Genomic DNA, 20,434 nt, shown 5'->3' with positions numbered 1-20,434 from the left:
CCAATCACGGCATGTCAGACCGTTGACCCACATCCTCGGCTTACCCCGATCGCATACCCCGCTGCCAGAACTTTGGATCTTTATACATCACTACTCGCGAAGGCGTCCTTGAGATTAATTAGCTTCAGCGAGCGAGAGTCTGATCGGTGCTAAAGAACTTCAAAATTGGAGATAAGGCAGCCCACGCACGAACAATACCGGCCGCGGACTCATTGCCGGTGGCACCAGTGTACGGTTGAGCGTTTGACGAGCTGTGAATCATATGTGAGTTGGAGGGCTGCGTCTGGTCTCACGACATTTGACAAGAAAACTGTTGGTGAAGCTTCCTTTCTGTCCTAGGCGTTGCGTTTTCTGGCGTCTGTTGGCTACCTTCTGCCTTGCCGCGAACGGTATCATCACAGTAATACCTCTTTCCCCGAGACCTCGTCGAACCTTCACCACAAATACATCTGCTTCCATTGTTTCAGCTACTCGTAGTTCGGGAACAGCAAACACACCTCATCAAGATGGGCGTCTTTTACGAAACCATTCCCAACAGTCTAGTGCCATGGATCAAAGAACAGCAAATGCTCTGGGTGGGCACAGCGCCTTTGTCGGGCGAAGGCCACATCAACATCTCACCCAAAGGAGGTCAGAACTTTGGTGTCCTCGATGAGCGAACCTTTTGGTATATGGATCTTACCGGGAGTGGGGTGGAGACACACGCGCATCTTCACGAACCAGGAAATGGGAGGATCTGCGTCATGGTAAATCATCCCCTCTCCCCCCAAAGACCGATTTGAGCGCAGTACGAAATAAGCAGGAGAATGACTAGATATTGTGTATATTAACGGTTTCCTTGACAGTTCATGGCCTTTGTCGGTCCCCCCAAGATCGTCCGCATATGGGGCACGGGGCGCGCCCTCGAAAACGGCACAGCAGAGTACTCAGCCTTTGTCTCTGACCACAAGGTCGAAACCATCCCAGGTTCCCGTAGCATCATCATAGTCGACGTGCACCAATGCGGCACAAGCTGCGGCTTTTCGGTCCCGTACTACGACTTTGTTGGCCACCGCGACATTTTGAACGAGCACTTTAGGAAAAAGGAAGAAAAGCACAAAGGTGGAGATGAGAAGGAGAGTATGGATTACTACTGGGCGTGGAAGAGTCAGTTGAGTATCGATGGACTGCCCGGTATGAGGCGGGGGTATGAGTATGCGCAGAAACACGGGGTTAAGCCGTTGAAGAAGATGGTGGGGCCGTATGCGCCTGGAGCGGAGAAGGGTGTGAGGGGAAGCGAAAGCAGAGTGGATCCGATGTATTTGTTTGTGGTGTTGTTGTTGGGTGTGGTGATTGGTGGGGCGATGGCGTTGAGCGTTGTTACGCCGGAGAGGTTGAGGGCGTTGCAGGAGAAGGGTAGTGCTATGTAAGGTATTCTGGCTGTCTAGAGTGATGGTTACTGTTGTAAGGGTCGGGCCTAAGCAATTAACTTGTCGAGTTGCTCAGGTAAAGCTGAGGCAGCGTATCTCTGCCCTAAGTGATTGGCACCATCGATGCAGCGACGTAAAGACGGCCAAAGCCCAAGTGCTCAGCGACATGTGCCTGGGCTGATCATGTCTATCGATGTACTTGGCGTTACGTATGTATGACCAACTGTCATTAGGCGTGCCGTGTGTTGTAGCACGGCGCATGTTATACGAAGGACTGGTGCTGGTGGCGGAGATTGTCGAGTTTGAGAACAGATGAGGAGGAGACATGCAAGGGTCAGACGGGGCGGGATTTGGCCGTAGCTACCACAGCGTTGGGAAGGTGTGAACTTCTGTTACCTCACTACGGCCTTGGCCGTATTCAGCGCTGCGACATGCGCTGTACTACGCGAGCTGACGGCGAACAGCCATGGTCGGTAAATGGGCTTTCTGTTATCGTAAGGCGTCCCGTTGCAGTCTTTATAAGGTGCTGACCACTTTTGCGTCGGACGCGCTTCTACACAAATTCGGAAAGCCGTGGCGATAGCATGAGACGCCTCGATGTTTCGACGCAAAGGTGATGCAAAATCACACATAAGATGGTTCCGCGGGCTTGTCCAGGACAAGCATACCTAGGTGGCGTCGTACGGCGAAAGCGATGACAGACAAGCTTTGGACCAACACAATAAGGCGCGCCTGTGGTTCAGCCGTGCATATGGACGGACTAGGCGCTTCAATAAACGGCAGCCGTGTTCGTGTAGAGTAGCTGCTCACGTGCGGCATGGCGCCTGCCGAGGCGGTGGATGTCTTCATCAAGCTTAATGTAAGCGAGATGCCGATCCTGAATTCCTCCAATCCTCGTCTTCCGTCCTATCAACCCTCATCAGCGTCGTGACGCTCACATTGCGAAAAAGGACCGCGCATCTGATCATGGCCATCGGGGATAAGCGCGATACTGCCAGACCGCGCCACATGGCTGTCGCCCACACGACAAAGATGGCATCTCGAAGGATGAGTTGAGTAAGCCCTGTCATGCCACCGGGGCTGGGCACGAAGCCTCAACCGCTGCCACGGCGTCTTCATGCCTGCTGGCCGAGGCTTGTCTGTCTTGTCGCTGGCTTGGGTTTGGTGATGCCGGTAGCCGATGTCGTGATGCCGCAGTCAGTCCCCTGAGCACGCAATTACTGTCGACGACAAAAAATACGATCAAGGTCCGTTGCCCAGGTCTTGGGCGACGCAGAGAACATTCGGAGACCCGCCTCACGGAGGGGCCGTGGGACGGGTGGCCGTCGCAGGAACGAATCGTAGTGCGCGGAACCACTCTTGGCTCTCTAGTACAATTGGCTGGGGCCCTGTCGGTATCCTAAGCTTCCAGCCATTGTCTTGTCAGTCTCCACTCAGCATGGTTGTTGGTGTGAACGTCTCGGGCTGGCCTGCGTGCTCCCTCGACGTCTCTATCGCGAACCTCTGTCGAATCCGTGGCCGCCATTGTCTTCTAGAACACACGTGTGGACGCCATTACCCGCAAATAACCGTGTTTGCGGGCCAAAAGAGCAGGGTCACTGATACCGCCATGGGAGATCAATGGCTGGGTCGCTAGCAGGGCACATTGTCGTTGGAGGCGCTACAATAGTGCGTCTAGGCATTCCTTGGGTGTGGTCGCGGGGTAGTGATAGTCGGCCGGTTTAGGCAGGAGGATAGGCGATGAAGTGTGATCTGGGCGCCACAGCGAATTGTTATCTTGGTGTAGGCAAGCTCTGCTTGTGTCGCTGCTTGCCCGTGGTGGTTAGCAACTTGGCGAGGCTTGAGTAGCCCAGGACCCCTCGGCGATGCGGTGCGAAAAGAGCATCGTGCAGCACCAATCACGCACGCCCCGAATGCCCTTCTGGGGACAACAGCCGCCGTGGCGATGCGTTTGCTGATGGGACGACTATCGTGAAGGAATGGGTACGGTGCCTATCCCTGTGCCTGTGTGCGCGCCTTCCTTATCGGGCCTGAAGCTGTAGAGCACGATGCTGGACCCGTGATTCGCGTGCTCAAATTAAATGCACCACCACCCTCTCTCTTTTGCTCGCCAGGGTCTCTCTTCTCCTCACCGCACCCCATAAACCACCTCTCGGCTGCCCTGTCCGCCAGTCAACCACGGTCCGCCTCTCCTGCCAATCTGTACAGGTGAACGTACGCCCACCATGCCCATTGGTGACGCTGGTGAAGTCGTAAGTGACTATATTACAATGCCTTCAAGTTGCAATCCATCTGTGCTAACACCCGCCCCAGCAAGCCGTTGGCTTGGACCCCGCTCTCATTGACGCCTCTGGCGATCCCACGCGCAAGCACCCTGAGCTCCACACCACTGCTGCGCCAGCCTTCCTCCACTCCGAGGGCAAGCCCACGCTTCAAGACAGCTACATTGACGGTGCCGATGACTTCCCCACCGAGGAGGAGCTTGCCACGCTTCGCCGTGTGCCCGCCAGAATCCCATGGAAGATCTTCACTGTACGCAATTGCCATTCAGAGAACACGTGACACAGACATTGACTTCATGTCCAGATTGCCTTCGTCGAGCTCGTCGAGCGTATGAGTTACTACGGCACCATTGCTGTATACTCCAACTTCATCGCCAAGCCGCTCACTACCCCCACTGGAGCCGCCACCGACCCCGACGATGCTGAGGCCCAGCCCGGTGCGCTCGACATGGGCAAGCAGGTCGCCTTCTCCCTGACCACATTCAACGCCTTCTGGGTCTACGTCTGCCCTCTTTTCGGAGCCTGGATTGCCGACACCTACCTCGGCCGCTTCAAGACTATTCTCTACTCTGTTTTGGTTGCTGAGGTCGGCCACTTGATCCTCGTCGCCTCCGCTGCTCCTTCCGTTCTGGAAAACTCGAAAACTTCCCTTGGTGTCTTTATTCTCGGATTGATCATCATGGGTCTCGGAACGGGAACCTTCAAGCCTAACATCGCCCCTCTCATTGCCGAGCAGGTTCCTCAGGAGAAGATGCGCGTCGAGACTCGCGGCACTGAGCGTGTCATTGTTGACCCCGCCGTCACCGTCACCCGCATCTACAACTGGTTCTACTTCTTCATCAACATCGGTGCTCTTGTCGGTCAAATCTCCATGGTTTACGCTGAGCGATACGTCGGCTTCTGGCTCGCCTACCTCATCCCTACCATTATGTTCATCGTTGCTCTTCCCGTCCTTATCTTCTGCAAGAAGTTCTACATCCTCCGTCCCCCGAGCGGCAACGTCATGGGCCCAGCTTTCAAGCTTCTTTTCAAGGCCCTTGGGCGTGGATTTAGCGTCAATCCGGTCAGGACATACAAGAACTGGAACGATGGTAACATGTGGAACGCCGTCAAGCCTTCCGTTCTCGGTAGCGCCGCGCCAAAGTGGTACAACTTCGATGACGCCTGGGTTGATGAGGTTGCTCGTGGTTTCGCTGCCTGCTCTGTCTTCTTTTGGGTCCCTATTTTCTGGCTTGCATACCGTCAGATGGACTCCAACCTGACTCAAATGTGTGCGACCATGAAACTCGGCGGTGTCCCCAACGACATTCTCTCCAATCTCGACCCAATCGCCATTATCATCATTGTGAGTACTTCTAGGAATAAAAAGCCCTAGGAAACTTGAACTAATCGATTCTAGGTGCCCATCATGGACTCCCTCGTCTACCCCTTCCTTCGCAAGCGTGGCATCCGCTTCACACCCATCAAGAAGATCACCGCTGGTTTCATCCTCGGAGCCTTCGCCATGGTCTGGGCTGCGGTTCTTCAACACTACATCTACAAGACTTCCGGTTACTACGAGAACCACAACGCTGACTACAAGACTGACATCTCCGTCTGGGCCGTCACCGGTGTCTACGTCCTCATTGCTATTTCCGAGATCTTCGCTTCCGTCACTACCCTTGAGTATGCTTTCACCAAGGCGCCCAAGAACATGAGGTCGCTCGTCCAGTCCGTCCAGCTCTTCACCACTGCCTTCTCCGCCGCCATCGCCCAGGCTTTCACCCCGCTTACCGCTGACCCCCACATCGTCTGGAACTACGGCAGTGTGGCCATCATCTCTTTCGTCACCGGTATCATCTTCTTCTTCGCCTACCGCACCATGGACAAGCAGGAAGATCAGCTCAACCTGCTGCCCACTGGTCACCTTGGTACCGAGGGCCAGGCTGCTGATATCGAGAGGCGCCAGAGTGTCAACGAGGAGAGGCGCGCTAGCCTTGCTCAAGAGAAGATCTAAGCGGCTCACGTGTAGACGCTTGATGTATGATGTTGTGATTCGCTTAACGAATCACTGTTGAACGATATACCCCTCGAACTTAGTTATTGCGTACGTGAGGTTACGCCGTCATGGGTGCTGCTCGCTGGATGCGTCGGCTACTGAATCACGGCTAGCTTACTTACTTTAATGCCAAACATTCACTTCAAATCAATTCTTTCACTATTTCTTTGTGACTTTGACCAAACCAAAGAGGAACAAACACTACCAAATCAGATCTCCAAGCCCGGCCTTTGTTGATGTTTGGTCTCGCAACGAATTGATCCTCGACTACAGAGTGGAGTTTAGCCATATCTTCTTGAAAGTCCCTCCTGACTCGTTTAAGAATTCTTTCCGCCGGCTTGTGCTCACCCGGTATTCTCAGTATGATCACAGTAGAATAGAGCGTGCGTCTCGTGCAGCGTGGCAAGTTAATGGCTGGCAACTTGAAGACAAGGAATACTCTACGAACTGCACATGGAAACTTCTTCCGGACCTACGTTCATTAGCAACCCGAGTAGCAGGATGTACCGTGACCACCTAATGAACTATTCGCCTGTTTCACGTCATGTGTCGGACCTGCTCCTGAAGGAGCGTCGAGATAATGTATTTTTTCATGATAAAGAGAAGCGTCATTGTGTAGACACAGATTTCATCAGAACGAGAAACGTGGCACTGGAAGAAGTTTAACCCGATGAATACAGCGAGGAGGAAATGCTCGATATATGGGAAGCAATGGAACGATGGAAATGGTACGACCCGAAAGAAGATTACGACACCAACGAGTTTCATGATAACTGGATAGTGGGCAGCGATAATGGAAGTGATGGTTATCGGGCGACAGACCCTGATAACGCGGCCTGGGAATTCGATGCTGGCAAAGATGACGAGGATTTTGAGAAAAGACTGAAAGATGTCAGGAAGAGACCGAGAGAAGTTGAGAAAACACTGAAAGGTGTCGAGGTGCCGATACCTATCTTCTATGTCGATCAGTCACCAATTATGTCGAGATCTAGGATCGCGTCGCCTCGTCAAGATCGTTAGACCACAAGTAGCTACCTAAGATTGTGATTGCGACATATGTCCCATAAATTCAGACATCTATTTTACGTTATTCTGTTCTATTAAGCTATTCATCATTCTGCTGTCGTCGCAACGCTGATTTGTTAGGATCGCTGTGGATGCGCAATATTGATAGTTTCTCTCGACTTCTATACTTACAGAGTTTGCTTGCAAAGAAACCTAGGCCAAACTCGTCGCAAACCTGGGGCACAGCTTATATCTTTTGCTATCATCCTCGGTAGTACAGGCTGCGTTCCGTGGCTGAATTGTGTAACCATGGTACCGACTATCTGTCGTTCCCAGGCACCAATAACATGTTATTTTCTTGAAAGATATATATCATGCCCTCAGATCTCCTCTAACTTCTAACTTTCAACTTCCAACTTCCAACGTATAATCATACACAAATCCCACTACGGTTACGAAAGGCGTTTTCTCACCATGGCTCTTACGACAATCGAACACACATCCCAACTCGAAGCGGACCAGCATTGCAACGGTGCCAACTATTCACATTACATTCCTACACCTACAATGTTGGTTTCAGCCTATATCATGGAGTTCCCTTCTCTTCCCTCCTCCCGCCACATAGATTCTTGCGCCTCAGTCTCAACTTCCGTTTGGCGACCAAAAACCCATAACACACTTAAGACGTCATATTTGGAGAACAGGAAAGACGTACCGCTTATGTATCAACAAATACCACCAATGACACTAAAGTCTCACGTCCAAACCCACTTATATCACGGCCTCACCCAGTCAGCCATCCTACAACACTGGATGAATCGTCCCGGGAGCGAAATCCCTCTCGACAGTGCTGCAGCAGTCACAGCACTTCGCGACGCCGTCATCGTCGCTCTTGATGCCGAATGGTATGAGCACGATGACACCTTCATCACGGAACTCGGTGCCTCCATTCTGGATCCGCGTTCCCTCCCGCAGCCACTCTCGTCCTCGGCGTGGGATGTCCTCTCAAGCATGGAGAACCACCACGTCCGTATCAAACCGCATGCCCACCTCATCAACAAAGACCTCTGCAAAGGATACCCCGAGGCCTTCCAGTTTGGTAGGACGACTTTCGTCGGCATCAATGAAGCAAAGACTATGCTTAAAAACATCTTCACCCGCCGGGACGAGTTGGGCAACCTCCGTCCAGTCATCTTCGTAGGACACGCCGTCGACAACGACAACGAGATGATCAAATCTCGCTTTGGTCTCGACCTAGAAGAACTCGGCACCATCGTCGCTACAGTCGACACGCAGGTGCTTGCCGTCGAACACGGCCTGATCGGTCCTTCGCGCAAAATGCGCCTCTCAAACCTGCTTGCCAGATACGACATCGAAGAACCGTATCTACACAATGCTGGCAACGACGTCGTATGCACGATGGTCGCTGCACTCCTGATGCTTTGTCCTGCCACCGAGAACAAGCATCTCACCAACAAGCTCCGCTATGCGGACCTGAAAGCACAGTTCAGGGCAGCGGCACAAACGGCCCTGTACGAGCACCGATGTTATGGATCTCAACTCTTCTGCGAGAAATGCGATTCAAACCAACACACGGCTCCGTTCTGTCGTGTGCTAGCCTTTCGCTGTGAGCATTGTGAGAGGGACCCGGCTACAAGGGATGCGGCGGTTACGCATAGGTCTGATAAATGTTTGACTGTAGCCAAACAGACGGCGACGTTGAAGTCGCAGGGTAGTGTTGGTATTGGGGCGGGTGGTGCGAAAGGCTCGAGTAGTTTGCCTTCAAAATGGAGGCCGCCATGTGATCATTGCATTACAAGTACAGATCCAAGGCGGTATAAGAATGAGCACGCGTACTCGCACCAGACCGGGGAGTGTCCTTGGCCACAGTAAAAAAAAATGAAAACATTAAAATTTTAGAAAGATCCAAATTGTTTGAAGGTAGGTACTCATCGGATTGTTTGTGATGGCGACTGAGATGCTAAGATATCTTCCATTAGTGTGATCATCCGCTCGACGTAATTTCTGCAAGTGTGTGCGTATGCATTATCTCACCAAGGTACAGTCTGCCCCGTCCACTGGTACTGCGAGCACGAAAACGAGAATAAAGTCGCTTAAGCACAGTTGGTGCCTGGGTCACTCATGTTTGCGAAATGTTCATTTCCAACCCTTGATGTCGTGTAGGAAGCAGATAGTTTCGAAGGGTATGAGTGGACCGTCGTCGATTACCTGGGTATGGGTCATCGCGGTACCACGGTTGGACAGGATGTGCCCAAAAACGAACCACTCACGGCTTCTTTTTGGATAGGAATGCAACCCCCCCTTCGTCGCTCCACGGTTGGTTGCGCTTCGCGTACGCATTTAATATGATTAACACAAATTCCGTCCAACTACTATAACTTCCTGCATACCAGTCAACTGTTTCCACACTCACGCTCTCACTTTCTCAAAGAACCGGCATTCCGAACCTCGTTCATCCCAACTTTCGTCACACTATCGCCAATAGTCCTCTAATAAGCCTACACGCTTCTTCACGTACCCAAGCCCTTCTCAAGTTCAGCAAGACTACTCAGGTAGCAAAATCTCGGCATGTCTATTCTCGACATGCCTACCGAGCTCATGCAGACCATCACAGAACACCTGTGCGATCCAGATCTCCTCGCATTCCGTTTGACTTGCAGATTTGCCGACTCGATTACTTTGCGCACTGTGGGCCGTCGCTACTTTACCACGTTGCGTACTACTCTTACGCGTTTAGACCTAGATTCCTTGGAAGGAATATCCCGAAACGACCGGCTGGCCAGATATGTCAAGACAATCCGGATCCGAGATAGTGGAGAGCATATCAAAGAACACCTTTTTAAGGGCCCACCCGCGCTAGGGAATACACGTGGAGCATGGAGACTTCGGGAGATGTATGTGCGGAACAGGAGAAGAGCATGCCGTAGTTGGCCTCGCGCAAAGGCGACGATTCTGGATGCAGATAATGTCGCTATCAGCAGGATACAGACCATACTTGAGACAGGCCGATTTGTTTTGGACGCTCTGTGTATTCAAGAAGTCTACGAAAGCTTCGGTATAGACAAAGAAGCTGCCATCGTACTCGCTCTAGAGATTATCTTAAACACGAAGTTTGCAATCACCTCACTCCGGGTCGAGACCGCCGCAATGTGGACCGCAACGGTAACATTCCGTTTCCATCGGGAAAAGCAGGGTCAGACGACGGGGTTCAGCATACTCCGAGAGGCGGATGTGGATATGGGTAATGGTCCTGCTTCGTATCACCTGCTGGACCAACTTCTTTATCGCGCACCACTCTTGGAAGATCTAAGACTGGCGAATCTAGACGCAAGAGGAAGATCTCTACAGGCTCCATTCGATGCAAGCATAACACGAGGAGTACCTCCAGCAAAGCTCAAGAGAGTACGCCTGGAAAAGCTGACCTGTCCAGTGAGCTTTGTCCAAGAAATCCTTTGCAACTCTAGACACACTCTGAAACATATCAGTCTAGTATCTGTCCTCTTGAGCGATACTGGCTTCGTATGGAAGGAACTTTTGTTATACATCAGTAAAGGCTTTCCTGATTTGGAGTCTTTTGATCTTAAAGACCTTGGAGACGTTGGGCCTTCAGTGCTAGATTTTTCGGTCATAGGCTCCCGGGCGCTAGAGATGACGAGCGAGGGAGAAGTTAGATTCTCTGGCCCGTACGATGAGGATGTCAAGTTCCAAAGATTTCGTGCTTCTGATGCACTTCGGGCTATAGCGTTCTCTTCGAGGATGGTAGGATAAATAATAGAATAAGAACACTTGGCGGGATAAGAGTCAAAATCCCAGTCTTTTTTGGCCATTTTCGCCCGTTACGTCGAAGGACAAGATACCTCAATGAAATCCCAGACTGCTCCACCGGCATCCCTTGCAACAATCTTCACGTTCTGTTGTACACCGTTCTCTGTCTCTTGTGTTTGTATACCCAAGGGAACGAGTTCTCCTTTCACCAGCACCAATAGAACATATCCACCTTCTGGTCGTTTTCGTGGACACATGTATTCCCAATCTTGGTGGTGGTCTACAAGACAGCGCAGCCCTCCATGTTGATCGTAGCCTAGGTACCTAGCAGAAGCTGGGTCTCGAAACCCTAGCCATCCTCTTATCTCAACGCACCGCCATCTGAATGTGCCGAGGCCTCCCGGTTTGTCTAAAACAATTTTGCCGTCCAAGAATGTGATGACTTGTCCGTTCTGGTGGGATCGAATGATAAAGGTACGGCCGGGCCATGGAGCAGAGGACTCTGAGGTTTCGCATGTTTGTATGTCCTTCGTTGTGTTGTCTGAGGTTACCGATGGCGTGCAAATGGTCGAAGTTTCGGACTCACTAACCGGAACAATGATACGTTGATCTTGCGCCATGTTGAATTCGATTCGGTGTTGGCTTGCTTGGAGGAGAATCCGAAAATGGTACTGTACTGAATGTCCGGCGCCCGCGCGGATAGTACGTAGTCGCGAGGAACGGTAGAAGCAGTTAAGTCACCCCAAAGCCTTGTCCCAGAGCGACGGTTGGAGAGATGAGGCGGTGCTTTTTGGATTTTCTTGAGTAGAGAAGTTCGGTGTATGTGCTTATCTCATTGTCGCGCAAGCAGCTTAATCATGAGTGCGACTGTCCAGGTCGGAGACAACGCGGTGCGGGATGGCGGGGTATTGATTGTCGTGGGGCTGACAGGGTTGCTGGGGCGGGTCCGAGCGGGATCCGCCCAAACAATCCCTGCGTAATCCCAATCACAGTTGACGATTTGGTATCACAGATGCTGGACGAAGGAGATCAATAGGATATCAAATCGAGTGCTGAGATATGGCATTAGGAGTACATATATCTATTGGACCATTGATACCACTCTCATCCATTGTGCTGTGCATATCAATGCCTCGCCATAACTTCCTCCATCCACGGATACACCGTGCCATTCGCCTCAGGATATCCCATATGCAACCTCTGCTGCATGAACCGCATCTCCTTTGGACTTCCATACTCGGCTAACAACATACTATCTTCAATCGGCATACACCCATCCAACACGCCATTCACAAGCAACAACCTGCAACTCTTCATACCCTGCGCCACAACAGCCACGCCCTCGCCTTTCCCCGAGATGAGCGAAAATTCATCTTGGCACTTCTCCTTCATCTCTTCGAAAGACGAGTATCCGTATTTCTGCGTGTAGGCTTGCTCGAGGCCAAAGGGGTATTCGTGCTTGTCGATTTGCTCGAGCCATTCGCGGCCGATGTAGTGGTGTGTTCCTGCGCCGTGGCCGACGCTGCCGAGGAGTTGGCTACGATGCGTGTGCGCGAGGCGGATAGCGTAGTAACCGCCGGCTGAAAGGCCCCATGCAATGACTTTCTTCTCGTCGAGATATGGTGTCTCTTTGATCCAGTCTAGGATGCTAGTGAAGAGTCGGTCTGGCGAGAGAGGATCGCGTTTGTTGGCTGGACAGTCAACGGTGGTACCAGGAATGTCGCAGATTACTGTTGCCCAGCCGCGGGCAAGATGTTCTTGTGTGCGCTCGGTATTGTCTGGGCGGTGGCCGTCAAGGCCAGTAATTAACAGGACGGTTGGGAATGGACCGTCTCCTTTGGGTTTGCGGATGTACATTGGTATCTTGTCGCCATCACCGTTTGAGGCATGCTTGTGTGGTACTACGACCTCCTCTAGTGGGACATCCCACATCTGTGCCCCGTGAAAGTAGACCTCTTTCTGCTCCTCAAACACCTTCTTCTTGAGCTCGGTGCCGATGTATGGAAATCTCGCTAGTCGGTACACAGCGTTTGCATTCAGGTACAGGTTCTTTGCTGTCTCCTTGTCTTTGCTTTCCATCTCTCTAGCTTCCTTCGCTAGGCGCTGGGCCGTAGGCAAGAAAGCATTCGTGTATGCATCATCGTAGGGATCGTTGATATTGTTGTCAATGAGATGGTTGAAAATGGGCTCAAAGTCTTCAAACTTTCCGTCATGGAACGGGTAAACGCCTTTGGTGCATGGGAACTTCCATCGTTGTTCCCAAAGTTTCTGTATGCTGCCGCGGTGTCCGTAGTCTTTTGTGAAGAGGTCGCCCAGAATCCAATTTCCGTTAGGCATGATGTAGATATAAACGTTTCGTCTAAGAAGGATATGCAAGAAGATTCTCAAAGCAGGCTGTCAGCTGCATGCATGTCATCGCCGCGTGTTGGTGTGTTGTATATACCACCAATTTCGGGATCGGCGGGGCCGGCTCGCCGTTTCAAACTGTCCGGACGGGCCCCCGCAAAATGAATTACAGCTCCTTTGTACCTAAACGTTCAGCGCACGATGAGGCTGAGACAGTTCCGGCTAAATGGTGCGGCAGAGCCACAGGCCCCTGCATTCTTGTACGCCAATATCATTACTCTCAGGGAAACTCGTCTGTCTCTTCGTCTTCCCCTTTGCGCTTGACGTACTCTCTTAGGACATGCACTAGTCTCATCCTACCCTCTCTCCTCTCAAACACTTGTGCATGGTCTACAGTCGGCCACCATATCGTCTCCAAGCCATGGCCTCTCCACTCGGAGTCCTTCCAAGCTCGATCCTCGCCCTTCAGATCGGCGTTGTTGAGGCATTTGCCGACCGTCTCAGTATCGACTATTAGGTCCCTGCCGCCGAGGCTGACAGTAACGTCTCTGTCTTTGAGGTCCTCCTTCCACAGGATGCTTTGTGACCAGAAGAACTGGCGCGCTAGTGTTTGCGCAACCATCATGTCGGTCGAAGCAAAGTAATAGAGTTGATGCTCGTTCGCACCTTTTGGTTGACGCGCTGTGAAGTTGTATGCCACATCAGGCAGATGTAGCAGGAATGTAACAGGGTCGACAAAGACCATCGGTCCGATCTTGGCAGCGGTGGTGGGGTTTCGGAGGAGGTGGGTGGAGATGACGGAACCGTAAGAGTGACTAGCCAGGACGACTTTGTCGAAAGCGTGTCGTTCTAGGATGATGTTGATCTGTCGGCAGATATCGTCCTTGTCAGAGATGGGCTGAGTTATGCGGAAGCTGATAGGCATGATTTCCACTGCAATAATCCCGACCTGGCCGTCTTCTGCTGCAAGCGGATCGTGTTTATTGATCTCGTCTAGGAACTCGACGTATGGGTGCAGGCCAATGCCAATGCCGTGCACGAAGAGAATTGGTAGTCGCGTCTTTGAGGTATGCGGCCGGTACCAGTAGCTCAGGTCTGGTGCAGAGGAGATGCTACGCGTGGTGAGACTAGCGAGTCGCGGTGGGAAGATGGCTAGGGAGGAACGAAGTTGGGTGCGGAACAGCATGAAGCCATGGTAACGCAAACGAGCAGCAGTGAAAGTATCGACGAGCATTACGATCTATCGTTGTTAGCAGAGATAAACTGAAAGGACCATCAAACATACCATGTACCACAGAAAGGGCCGGTGCGCCATGTTGACTTTATCAGTCGTAAGCCGAAGGCTCTTTGCGCTGCCCCATCCGGGCTCCAGCTTCCTCCCAAGCATCGTCTCTATGCCATCCGCGTACTCGTTCAGCTCATCGTCCTCCGCATTGGCTTCTTCTGGGTGTGCCAGTCGCCGTTTCCGTCGCTCCTCGTCGGTTTCCGTGCCGCGGTTCAGCAAAGCCCACGCAAAGAACTCGCGCACATTTTCACGTCGTATCTCGCCCGGGCGCGCCCCAAGAAACCATCGGCTGATGTAATACTCCGGGTGTGGTATCTTATCCCAGCACCGCCAGAACAGTTCCTTTCTCTCTTCTTTCTCGAGCGGTTGTGGGTGTTGGGCAGAGGCTTGAAGCGCGCGCTTGCGGGGTAGGTAGACGAGCAGCCAAAAGGCAGTTTCGATGATGCTCCACGTGAGCAGAAAACGTCGAAAGGCCGAATGCGGGGGTTCTGCGATGCTGAAAGAGACCCAGAAGATGCTAAAAGGCGTGATTGCGCGCAGGCCGAGGATGCACGTCCTGATGAACAGGTACTTGGGGATGGTGTTTTCGATCATGGCGATAGTGAAGTATGATCGCAGATATTACGAGATCATCCGTATTCCCTCACAAGGCATCGCAGTCGTGTTGTCGTTATCATGGTGGGAGTTGTTGACGGCTACACGGCAGGGTTGTGGCTGACAGCAGTCACCGATGACGCGGTTGCCTGCCCTCTCGTCTTAGTCAGCTGCACATCACGTCTCTCGCAAGCAACACCACATTCGGCACCATGTACTATCAACTTATATTGTTTGCATCTATTCTAGACCCGGGGTATCTTCAACAAGACGATCTTAGCCATCGTCTGAACTCCAAGAACTCCATGACACGGTCCAGGCTTGCGCGGGGCGTTTCCTAACTAACGTCCCAAATCATCCAAGGCCTCCTTGCTATGCGGAATGGAAAGTCCCAGCAAAGCTGCCTCTTCCACCTTGTGGGAGTTGTGATCCGCCTCGACCTCGACCCCGACCCCACGAAACGTTTTCATACCCACCCTGACCACGTCCCCCAAACCCCCTGGAAGGGTTTCCTCCAGAGCTAGGTGGGACGTAGCCGCGTCCGCCAGGAGGACCATGGTGCGGGAGGGTGTAGTGCGGCGTTCCTCCGAAATGTGACACAGGACCAGACGGAGGATGAAGGCCACCACCACGTGCCATGAATCGAGCTCGGGAGCTCGACATTCCTCGAGAGGGATCCTTGACCTTTGGCTTCTTGAGAGCCCGAGCGATAGCGTCATTGGCACGCCGTATCCTAGCCTCCTCGTTCGCGATACACATGCAATGAAGGGTGATGTGTTCATCGCCAGGCTTGACGTAGCATCCGTTCTCTTCACATTCGTCGCAGTGAAGGTCCGTCGCCGTGCAATCTGCCTTCATATGGCCCGCTGTGCCGCACTTCCAACAGTACTTGTCGACACCGCCCAGGCTATCATCAAAAGTAGCCACGCTATGGTACTCGAGGTCATCAGCGACCTGCAGCAAGCTCTTGCGACATCCTCTTTTCCATCGGTCTCCGCCGAGTGCGATTTGAAAGGCACACATTATTGTGCGGCCTGCATCATTCGCGGCGGTGTGGGGGTCACTGTGCTCGAAGCCGAGTTCTTCTACAAGGCGTCTCAGCCCAATCTGCTCATTTCGAGGCATCATCCAATACCCTTTGTCGCGCGTCATCATCTGAGTATCGATGTAGCGAACCACAGTACCAATGGGGTCCATATCGAAAGCAATCGCCTTGGACTTGAGATTATTCTTGTCATGTCCAACGTCATGACCGAGGACTACGATAGGGTGGTTACCCTTCAGGCCTTTGGGATTCTTGATGGGCTTGACAAAGAGGTCGGTCAGGATCTGGCGGGCTTCAGCGAAGGTAACGAAGCGACCTTTGCCAAACCGGTTACCCTCGACCCCACGTGAGTCTGGATTCTGGTTGGGGAGGTGAGACGTCTCGATCGTGCGGAAGAGATAGAAACGGATTTGCTCCATGAGATGCTCTCCGTGGTCACCAAAATCCTGCGTCGCTGCGATGGGCAGAATGTCTTGACGCGCGAAAGTCGCAATACCGACCTCGGTAGTCTCATCGGTGTTGGTCGACCAGTGTTCGCAGTCCAGACAGACGACGATGACATGGTCCGCGAGGTCATCCGCGATGTCAGGGATATTCCTGACCCGCGGCCCTCCGATGCAATGCAGCCATACTTCCAAGTCGGTGGCTTTCTCGAAGCAGCCTTCTAGCGCGACGATTGCAGGATCTCGCTTATCTGGTATCGTGGGTGTAGAGGGCGTGGTAGGTGGGGTGGATGTAGAAGGAGGAGCTTTGACAGAAACAGGCTTATCGTGAGTGCTGTTGGATATGATGATGTTGCTCCAAAGGGCGGGCATGTCGATATACAGTGAGATTTCGGTAGCGACAGGTGGAATTAGCCGTTAAGAGCGGTATATAGTATGAACTGGCGGTGTCAATTCGGTGGTATCGCTCGGGGTGAGGTCGAGTCCGTCGATAAATGTCGTGATGAGCAGAAGCAGTAAAGATTGTAGCAGAGATAACAGGGGAAGATTGGACAACAGGCAGTGGGTGCAACTGTGGGTGTTACTGTGGGTGCTCACGAGAAGGAAAAATGACCAGGTATTTTATACAGATGAGCGATGAACGTGCGTAATCAGGTGCCTCCTTCGTCTCCGCAAGGCAAACAGAGCGGCTATGGCGAGACAAGAGTGAGAGTGAAACGGGAGGAAAGCATTTGATCAGATGATCATATTTTGCAGATCGAAGGAACGAGACAGCGTTCGGTACCGTTACAGCTTTTACTGGGCTCCAAGGCGATGATAGAGGAACAGGTGAGTTCATACGACTAAGTCCTCTAAGGCAAGCTGAGACGACTTAGAAGTTTGACCTCACCCCTCATAGCCTGTTTGATGGCGGTGTACAGGCGGGCAGTCTCTTGCCATGCACCACTGCGCCTGCACACCGACATCAAAATTCTGTCCGTTAGCCTTCACAGATTGAGTCCTTCAAAAAATCGGATTGAGAGTATCTGTTTGCAGCGATTGACCATCTGGAAAGTCGTAGACATTGGTATGAGCTCTTTTCATCGGTGTTGAATTCCTACTTTACATTTACAGGTACTACGAATAGCTCGAGATATATTGACCATCTTCAAAACCGCTCAGGCTCAACCAGCAAGTCGGATGTCCACTATAACAGCAATGCAAAAGCTCTCGACGGGGAGAAAGTAAGTGCAAGATAGTACCAGACGCTCCCATAAGCCTGTCTCATAACTGTCATCACCATCTATTGCCTGCGAGATCCAAGCCAGCAAGAGCGCTGGCCACATTCTCGACCGCAGGAAGCACCTCCGGCCCACGCATCGCATAAGAGATGCAGCACTCCGTCCGATGACTACCTGCAGCCTGCCTGCGCTTCTCATTCCGAGAAGCAGCACAGTGGCCGCACTTGACCTTGGCGAAACAACGTTTGTGGCCGAACGTGTCCCTGGTGTGGCCGTACTTGCCACAGCGAAGACACCACTGGTCGCTACCCCATTCCCATTGTTGCGACTGGCTCGACACCTCAATGTCGTCAACAACCTTCTGCAGGCCCCCGTCCTCTGGCTTCAACTCCGAAGGAAGCAGTATCTGAACAGCCGAGATAAGCGTCATAGCTGCGTCGTTGCTTGCGGTATGCGGGTCTCGATATTCGAAACCACATTTCGCAACGAGGTTGCCCAGGCCGATCTGGTTGCTGTTGCCAGAAGGGACATATCCGCACTCCCTGGCCACTTGCTGGGTATCGATGATCTTAACCACCGTACCCGAATCCACAGCATCGAAGCCCAATGTGGAATTCAGCATCGCCAAATCACCACGGAGAGCATGGCCTAACACCACAACGGGACAGAAACCCAACTCCGGCTTTCGAGGATCGACAGGCCACTCGAACATCTCCTTGAGCATCAACCTGGTCTCGTTTCTGGTCAAGAAGCGAGTCTGACCAAAGCGGTTCCTAGTTTTTTGTCAGTCGATGTTGCTTTGGAAGAATAGGAAGTGTAGTAAAGACTTACTTGTCGGGATCACCAACACAGTACTTGATATTACGCAGATATGCGTTTTCCAATATCCGCGCATGGTAGAAATAAACCTGCCTAAGCAGATTCTCTCCATGCATACCCGCCTCCTTCAGCGCACGCATGTCCCGAGAGTCGAAGGTCGAGACGCCGAGCTCGGTAAGCCGGCCATGGTCGGAGACCCAGGTTTCGGTGTCGAAGTTTACGACAATCATATTTTCGGCAGCCGAGGGGACGCCTTCGAGTGTGGACAGACCGAGGCAGTGGGAGAGGACTTCGCTGCCGGTCTTCAACGCTAGGACTGATGCGAGTTGTTCGGTGTCGGAGGGGGGTGGTGAGGGAGACGCGGTGCTGCCATTATCTGGGCTGACATAGCGGGAGAAGTCTGAGGAAGCCATCTTGTTGATTTGGAGACGTATGATTGTAAGTGTTTAATATCTCTTAAAGGCTGAAGTACACAAGAGTAGTTGGAAGTAGCGAGGAAAAAAAAAGGGGGCTGAGCTGAGCTGATTAAATAGTACAGTGAATGATTTATCCCTTCCGACCGTGGTAGGCTTGCTCCTTCTGACTGTGGTCCATAGTACCAGACCAAGTTCACAGGGTCTATACACCGTGGCAAGTGTGAATAACTAGGAACGCGCTGAGCAGCGAGTGGAGTGCGCATACCGAATACTAGGGGCAGATACAATTCACGCGGCTGCCTGGTTGGTCCAAAGTCAGCGCTCCAAGCCTACCTCCTCAAAGCGGGTATAGAGAGCACCAAAGTACCTTCTGTAGGCGGCGATGCTGAGAAATAATACACTGGTAGCCATCCACTGGTACCGTCACGATCCACAGCAAGAAGCGAGCCACTTTTGAATTCCACAATCCAAACTATGACCATGGTTACGGGTACTCTGTCATAAAGATGTAAGCTGTTAATGTGATGTGAGTGGCCAGACGTTGGAGCTTTCTCCACCATGATAGAACAAATACGTATGCAGGGCTGGATGCAAATTTGCCAACGCGACAAAGTTCGACGCTTGCTTACTTGATAATAACGTATGTATTAATGCGCACAATCACATGAATGGAAGTGAACCGAGTAGGTAACGCAATGAGTGTCCTTTTTGTTATTCATTAGAGGCCAGATTATGTGCCTGTGGGAGATTGACTCCAGAACGGACAAACCTCTGCCATATCCATATACATTGCCGTAAACTATTCGACTCTGGAATCTGTCGACATAGAGGTTCGCAAGATGCGCCGTGTGCAGTAGGCACAAGTGGTGGTATACCACGTTGTTCAAAATGTTCGTGCTTTGTGACCCTGGTGACGAAAGATGGCTTTTCGTACTCTTTCGGTCGATCATATACAGGCCAATGTCTATTACAGGGCGTTGTGGGGTCTTCAAACCGCCGCACTGCAGAGCGATGAGTATGATGTGTTCTGCGAGGGCTGGAGCGCCCGATTTGTCGTAGCCCAGACAGTATTCAAGGATTTCGGCATGAGTTTTCCCCTTGAAATATTGTTTAATGTTGTTCATATTGCGATGTCTCTTAGCGATAAAGGTTGCCTTTCTGTGTGCGTGTGATGTGGCCGGCAAGGCGTGTTTGAAAGGCAACATTTTGCGTTTGCTTAGGAGCGGAATATGAAGTGTGCTTGCTTCAACCAGCGCGTAAACAGACGGTCGTTGGCCCATACTGTTCTTTCTTGAGGTCGTGTGCGTCTAGAATGTGCTTTCCGTCTAAAGTGTTCAGAGGTAAGCTACCTAGGTACCATCCGCTCAGCCATTCTGTATCTCGGGGTATTTATTGACTGGTATACAGGAAAAACGAAATGGGCATGGCGCAAATATCTGAATACTCGTGATCAAAATGACGAGTATGCATCGCGCGGTCCTTTGATCTAATACATTGTTACCATGCATGTAGCACTCGCTGGGCGACGTTGGATGAAAACAGGTTTCTAGCATCCCGAAAGATATGCCTAATGCCCACTCTGAGAAAGAATAAAGATGGCACTCTTGGACGTTGGAGGGCCCAGTAGCAGTCGCAAAGTCTTTGCCAAGTATGTGCTAGAAGATACAATGTCAATATAGCTATGCACCGCGTACCAACGCGCGCTATTGCTCATGCGAATAAGAATCGGAACTGCAAATCAGCCCA

At 51.9% G+C, this 20,434-nt stretch overlaps 7 protein-coding genes across 7 annotated transcripts; 3 read left to right on the top strand and 4 right to left on the bottom strand.

Moving 5' to 3' along the window:
- Window positions 1–506: 506 nt before the first annotated feature.
- On the top strand, window positions 507–1,409 carry ACET3X_003553 (uncharacterized protein; the record flags this gene model as incomplete). Its single annotated transcript, XM_069448841.1, has 2 exons — window positions 507–746; window positions 846–1,409. The coding sequence occupies 2 exons, from the start codon at window positions 507–509 to the stop codon at window positions 1,407–1,409; spliced, it is 804 nt and encodes a 267-aa protein (XP_069310100.1).
- A 2,117-nt stretch (window positions 1,410–3,526) lies between these two features.
- ACET3X_003552 (uncharacterized protein) lies at window positions 3,527–5,868 on the top strand. The gene is made up of 4 exons (XM_069448840.1): window positions 3,527–3,661; window positions 3,723–3,941; window positions 3,996–5,036; window positions 5,091–5,868. The coding sequence occupies exons 1-4, from the start codon at window positions 3,635–3,637 to the stop codon at window positions 5,685–5,687; spliced, it is 1,884 nt and encodes a 627-aa protein (XP_069310099.1). The 5' UTR covers window positions 3,527–3,634; the 3' UTR covers window positions 5,688–5,868.
- A 1,679-nt stretch (window positions 5,869–7,547) lies between these two features.
- ACET3X_003551 (uncharacterized protein) lies at window positions 7,548–8,365 on the top strand (the record flags this gene model as incomplete). The annotated part of the gene is made up of 2 exons (XM_069448839.1): window positions 7,548–8,266; window positions 8,353–8,365. The coding sequence occupies 2 exons, from the start codon at window positions 7,548–7,550 to the stop codon at window positions 8,363–8,365; spliced, it is 732 nt and encodes a 243-aa protein (XP_069310098.1).
- Window positions 8,366–11,645: 3,280 nt separating this feature from the next.
- On the bottom strand, window positions 11,646–12,857 carry ACET3X_003550 (uncharacterized protein; the record flags this gene model as incomplete). The annotated part of the gene is made up of 1 exon (XM_069448838.1): window positions 11,646–12,857. The coding sequence occupies one exon, from the start codon at window positions 12,855–12,857 to the stop codon at window positions 11,646–11,648; it is 1,212 nt and encodes a 403-aa protein (XP_069310097.1).
- A 289-nt stretch (window positions 12,858–13,146) lies between these two features.
- ACET3X_003549 (uncharacterized protein) lies at window positions 13,147–14,745 on the bottom strand (the record flags this gene model as incomplete). The annotated part of the gene is made up of 2 exons (XM_069448837.1): window positions 13,147–14,106; window positions 14,152–14,745. 2 exons carry the CDS (start codon window positions 14,743–14,745, stop codon window positions 13,147–13,149), a joined length of 1,554 nt encoding a protein of 517 aa, XP_069310096.1.
- A 372-nt stretch (window positions 14,746–15,117) lies between these two features.
- On the bottom strand, window positions 15,118–16,605 carry ACET3X_003548 (uncharacterized protein; the record flags this gene model as incomplete). The annotated part of the gene is made up of 1 exon (XM_069448835.1): window positions 15,118–16,605. One exon carries the CDS (start codon window positions 16,603–16,605, stop codon window positions 15,118–15,120), a length of 1,488 nt encoding a protein of 495 aa, XP_069310095.1.
- A 903-nt stretch (window positions 16,606–17,508) lies between these two features.
- Window positions 17,509–18,685, bottom strand: ACET3X_003547 (uncharacterized protein; the record flags this gene model as incomplete). The annotated part of the gene is made up of 2 exons (XM_069448834.1): window positions 17,509–18,226; window positions 18,285–18,685. 2 exons carry the CDS (start codon window positions 18,683–18,685, stop codon window positions 17,509–17,511), a joined length of 1,119 nt encoding a protein of 372 aa, XP_069310094.1.
- Window positions 18,686–20,434: the final 1,749 nt, after the last annotated feature.

The sequence above is a fragment of the Alternaria dauci genome, chromosome 2 (genome assembly GCF_042100115.1).
Source record: "Alternaria dauci strain A2016 chromosome 2, whole genome shotgun sequence".
Lineage (NCBI taxonomy): Eukaryota > Fungi > Ascomycota > Dothideomycetes > Pleosporales > Pleosporaceae > Alternaria > Alternaria dauci.
The sequence above is the reverse complement of the archived record's forward strand: the minus strand, read 5'-3'. Positions and strand labels throughout refer to the sequence as shown.

What these genes read in the sequence shown, in the direction of transcription:
- ACET3X_003552 (XM_069448840.1), top strand. Translation starts at nt 3,635, where the DNA reads ATGCCCATTGGTGACGCTGGTGAAGTC. An exon ending in TCCCATGGAAGATCTTCACT is followed by an intron (nt 3,942 to 3,995) that starts GTACGCAATTGC and finishes CTTCATGTCCAG; the next exon opens with ATTGCCTTCGTCGAGCTCGT. An exon ending in CAATCGCCATTATCATCATT is followed by an intron (nt 5,037 to 5,090) that starts GTGAGTACTTCT and finishes AATCGATTCTAG; the next exon opens with GTGCCCATCATGGACTCCCT.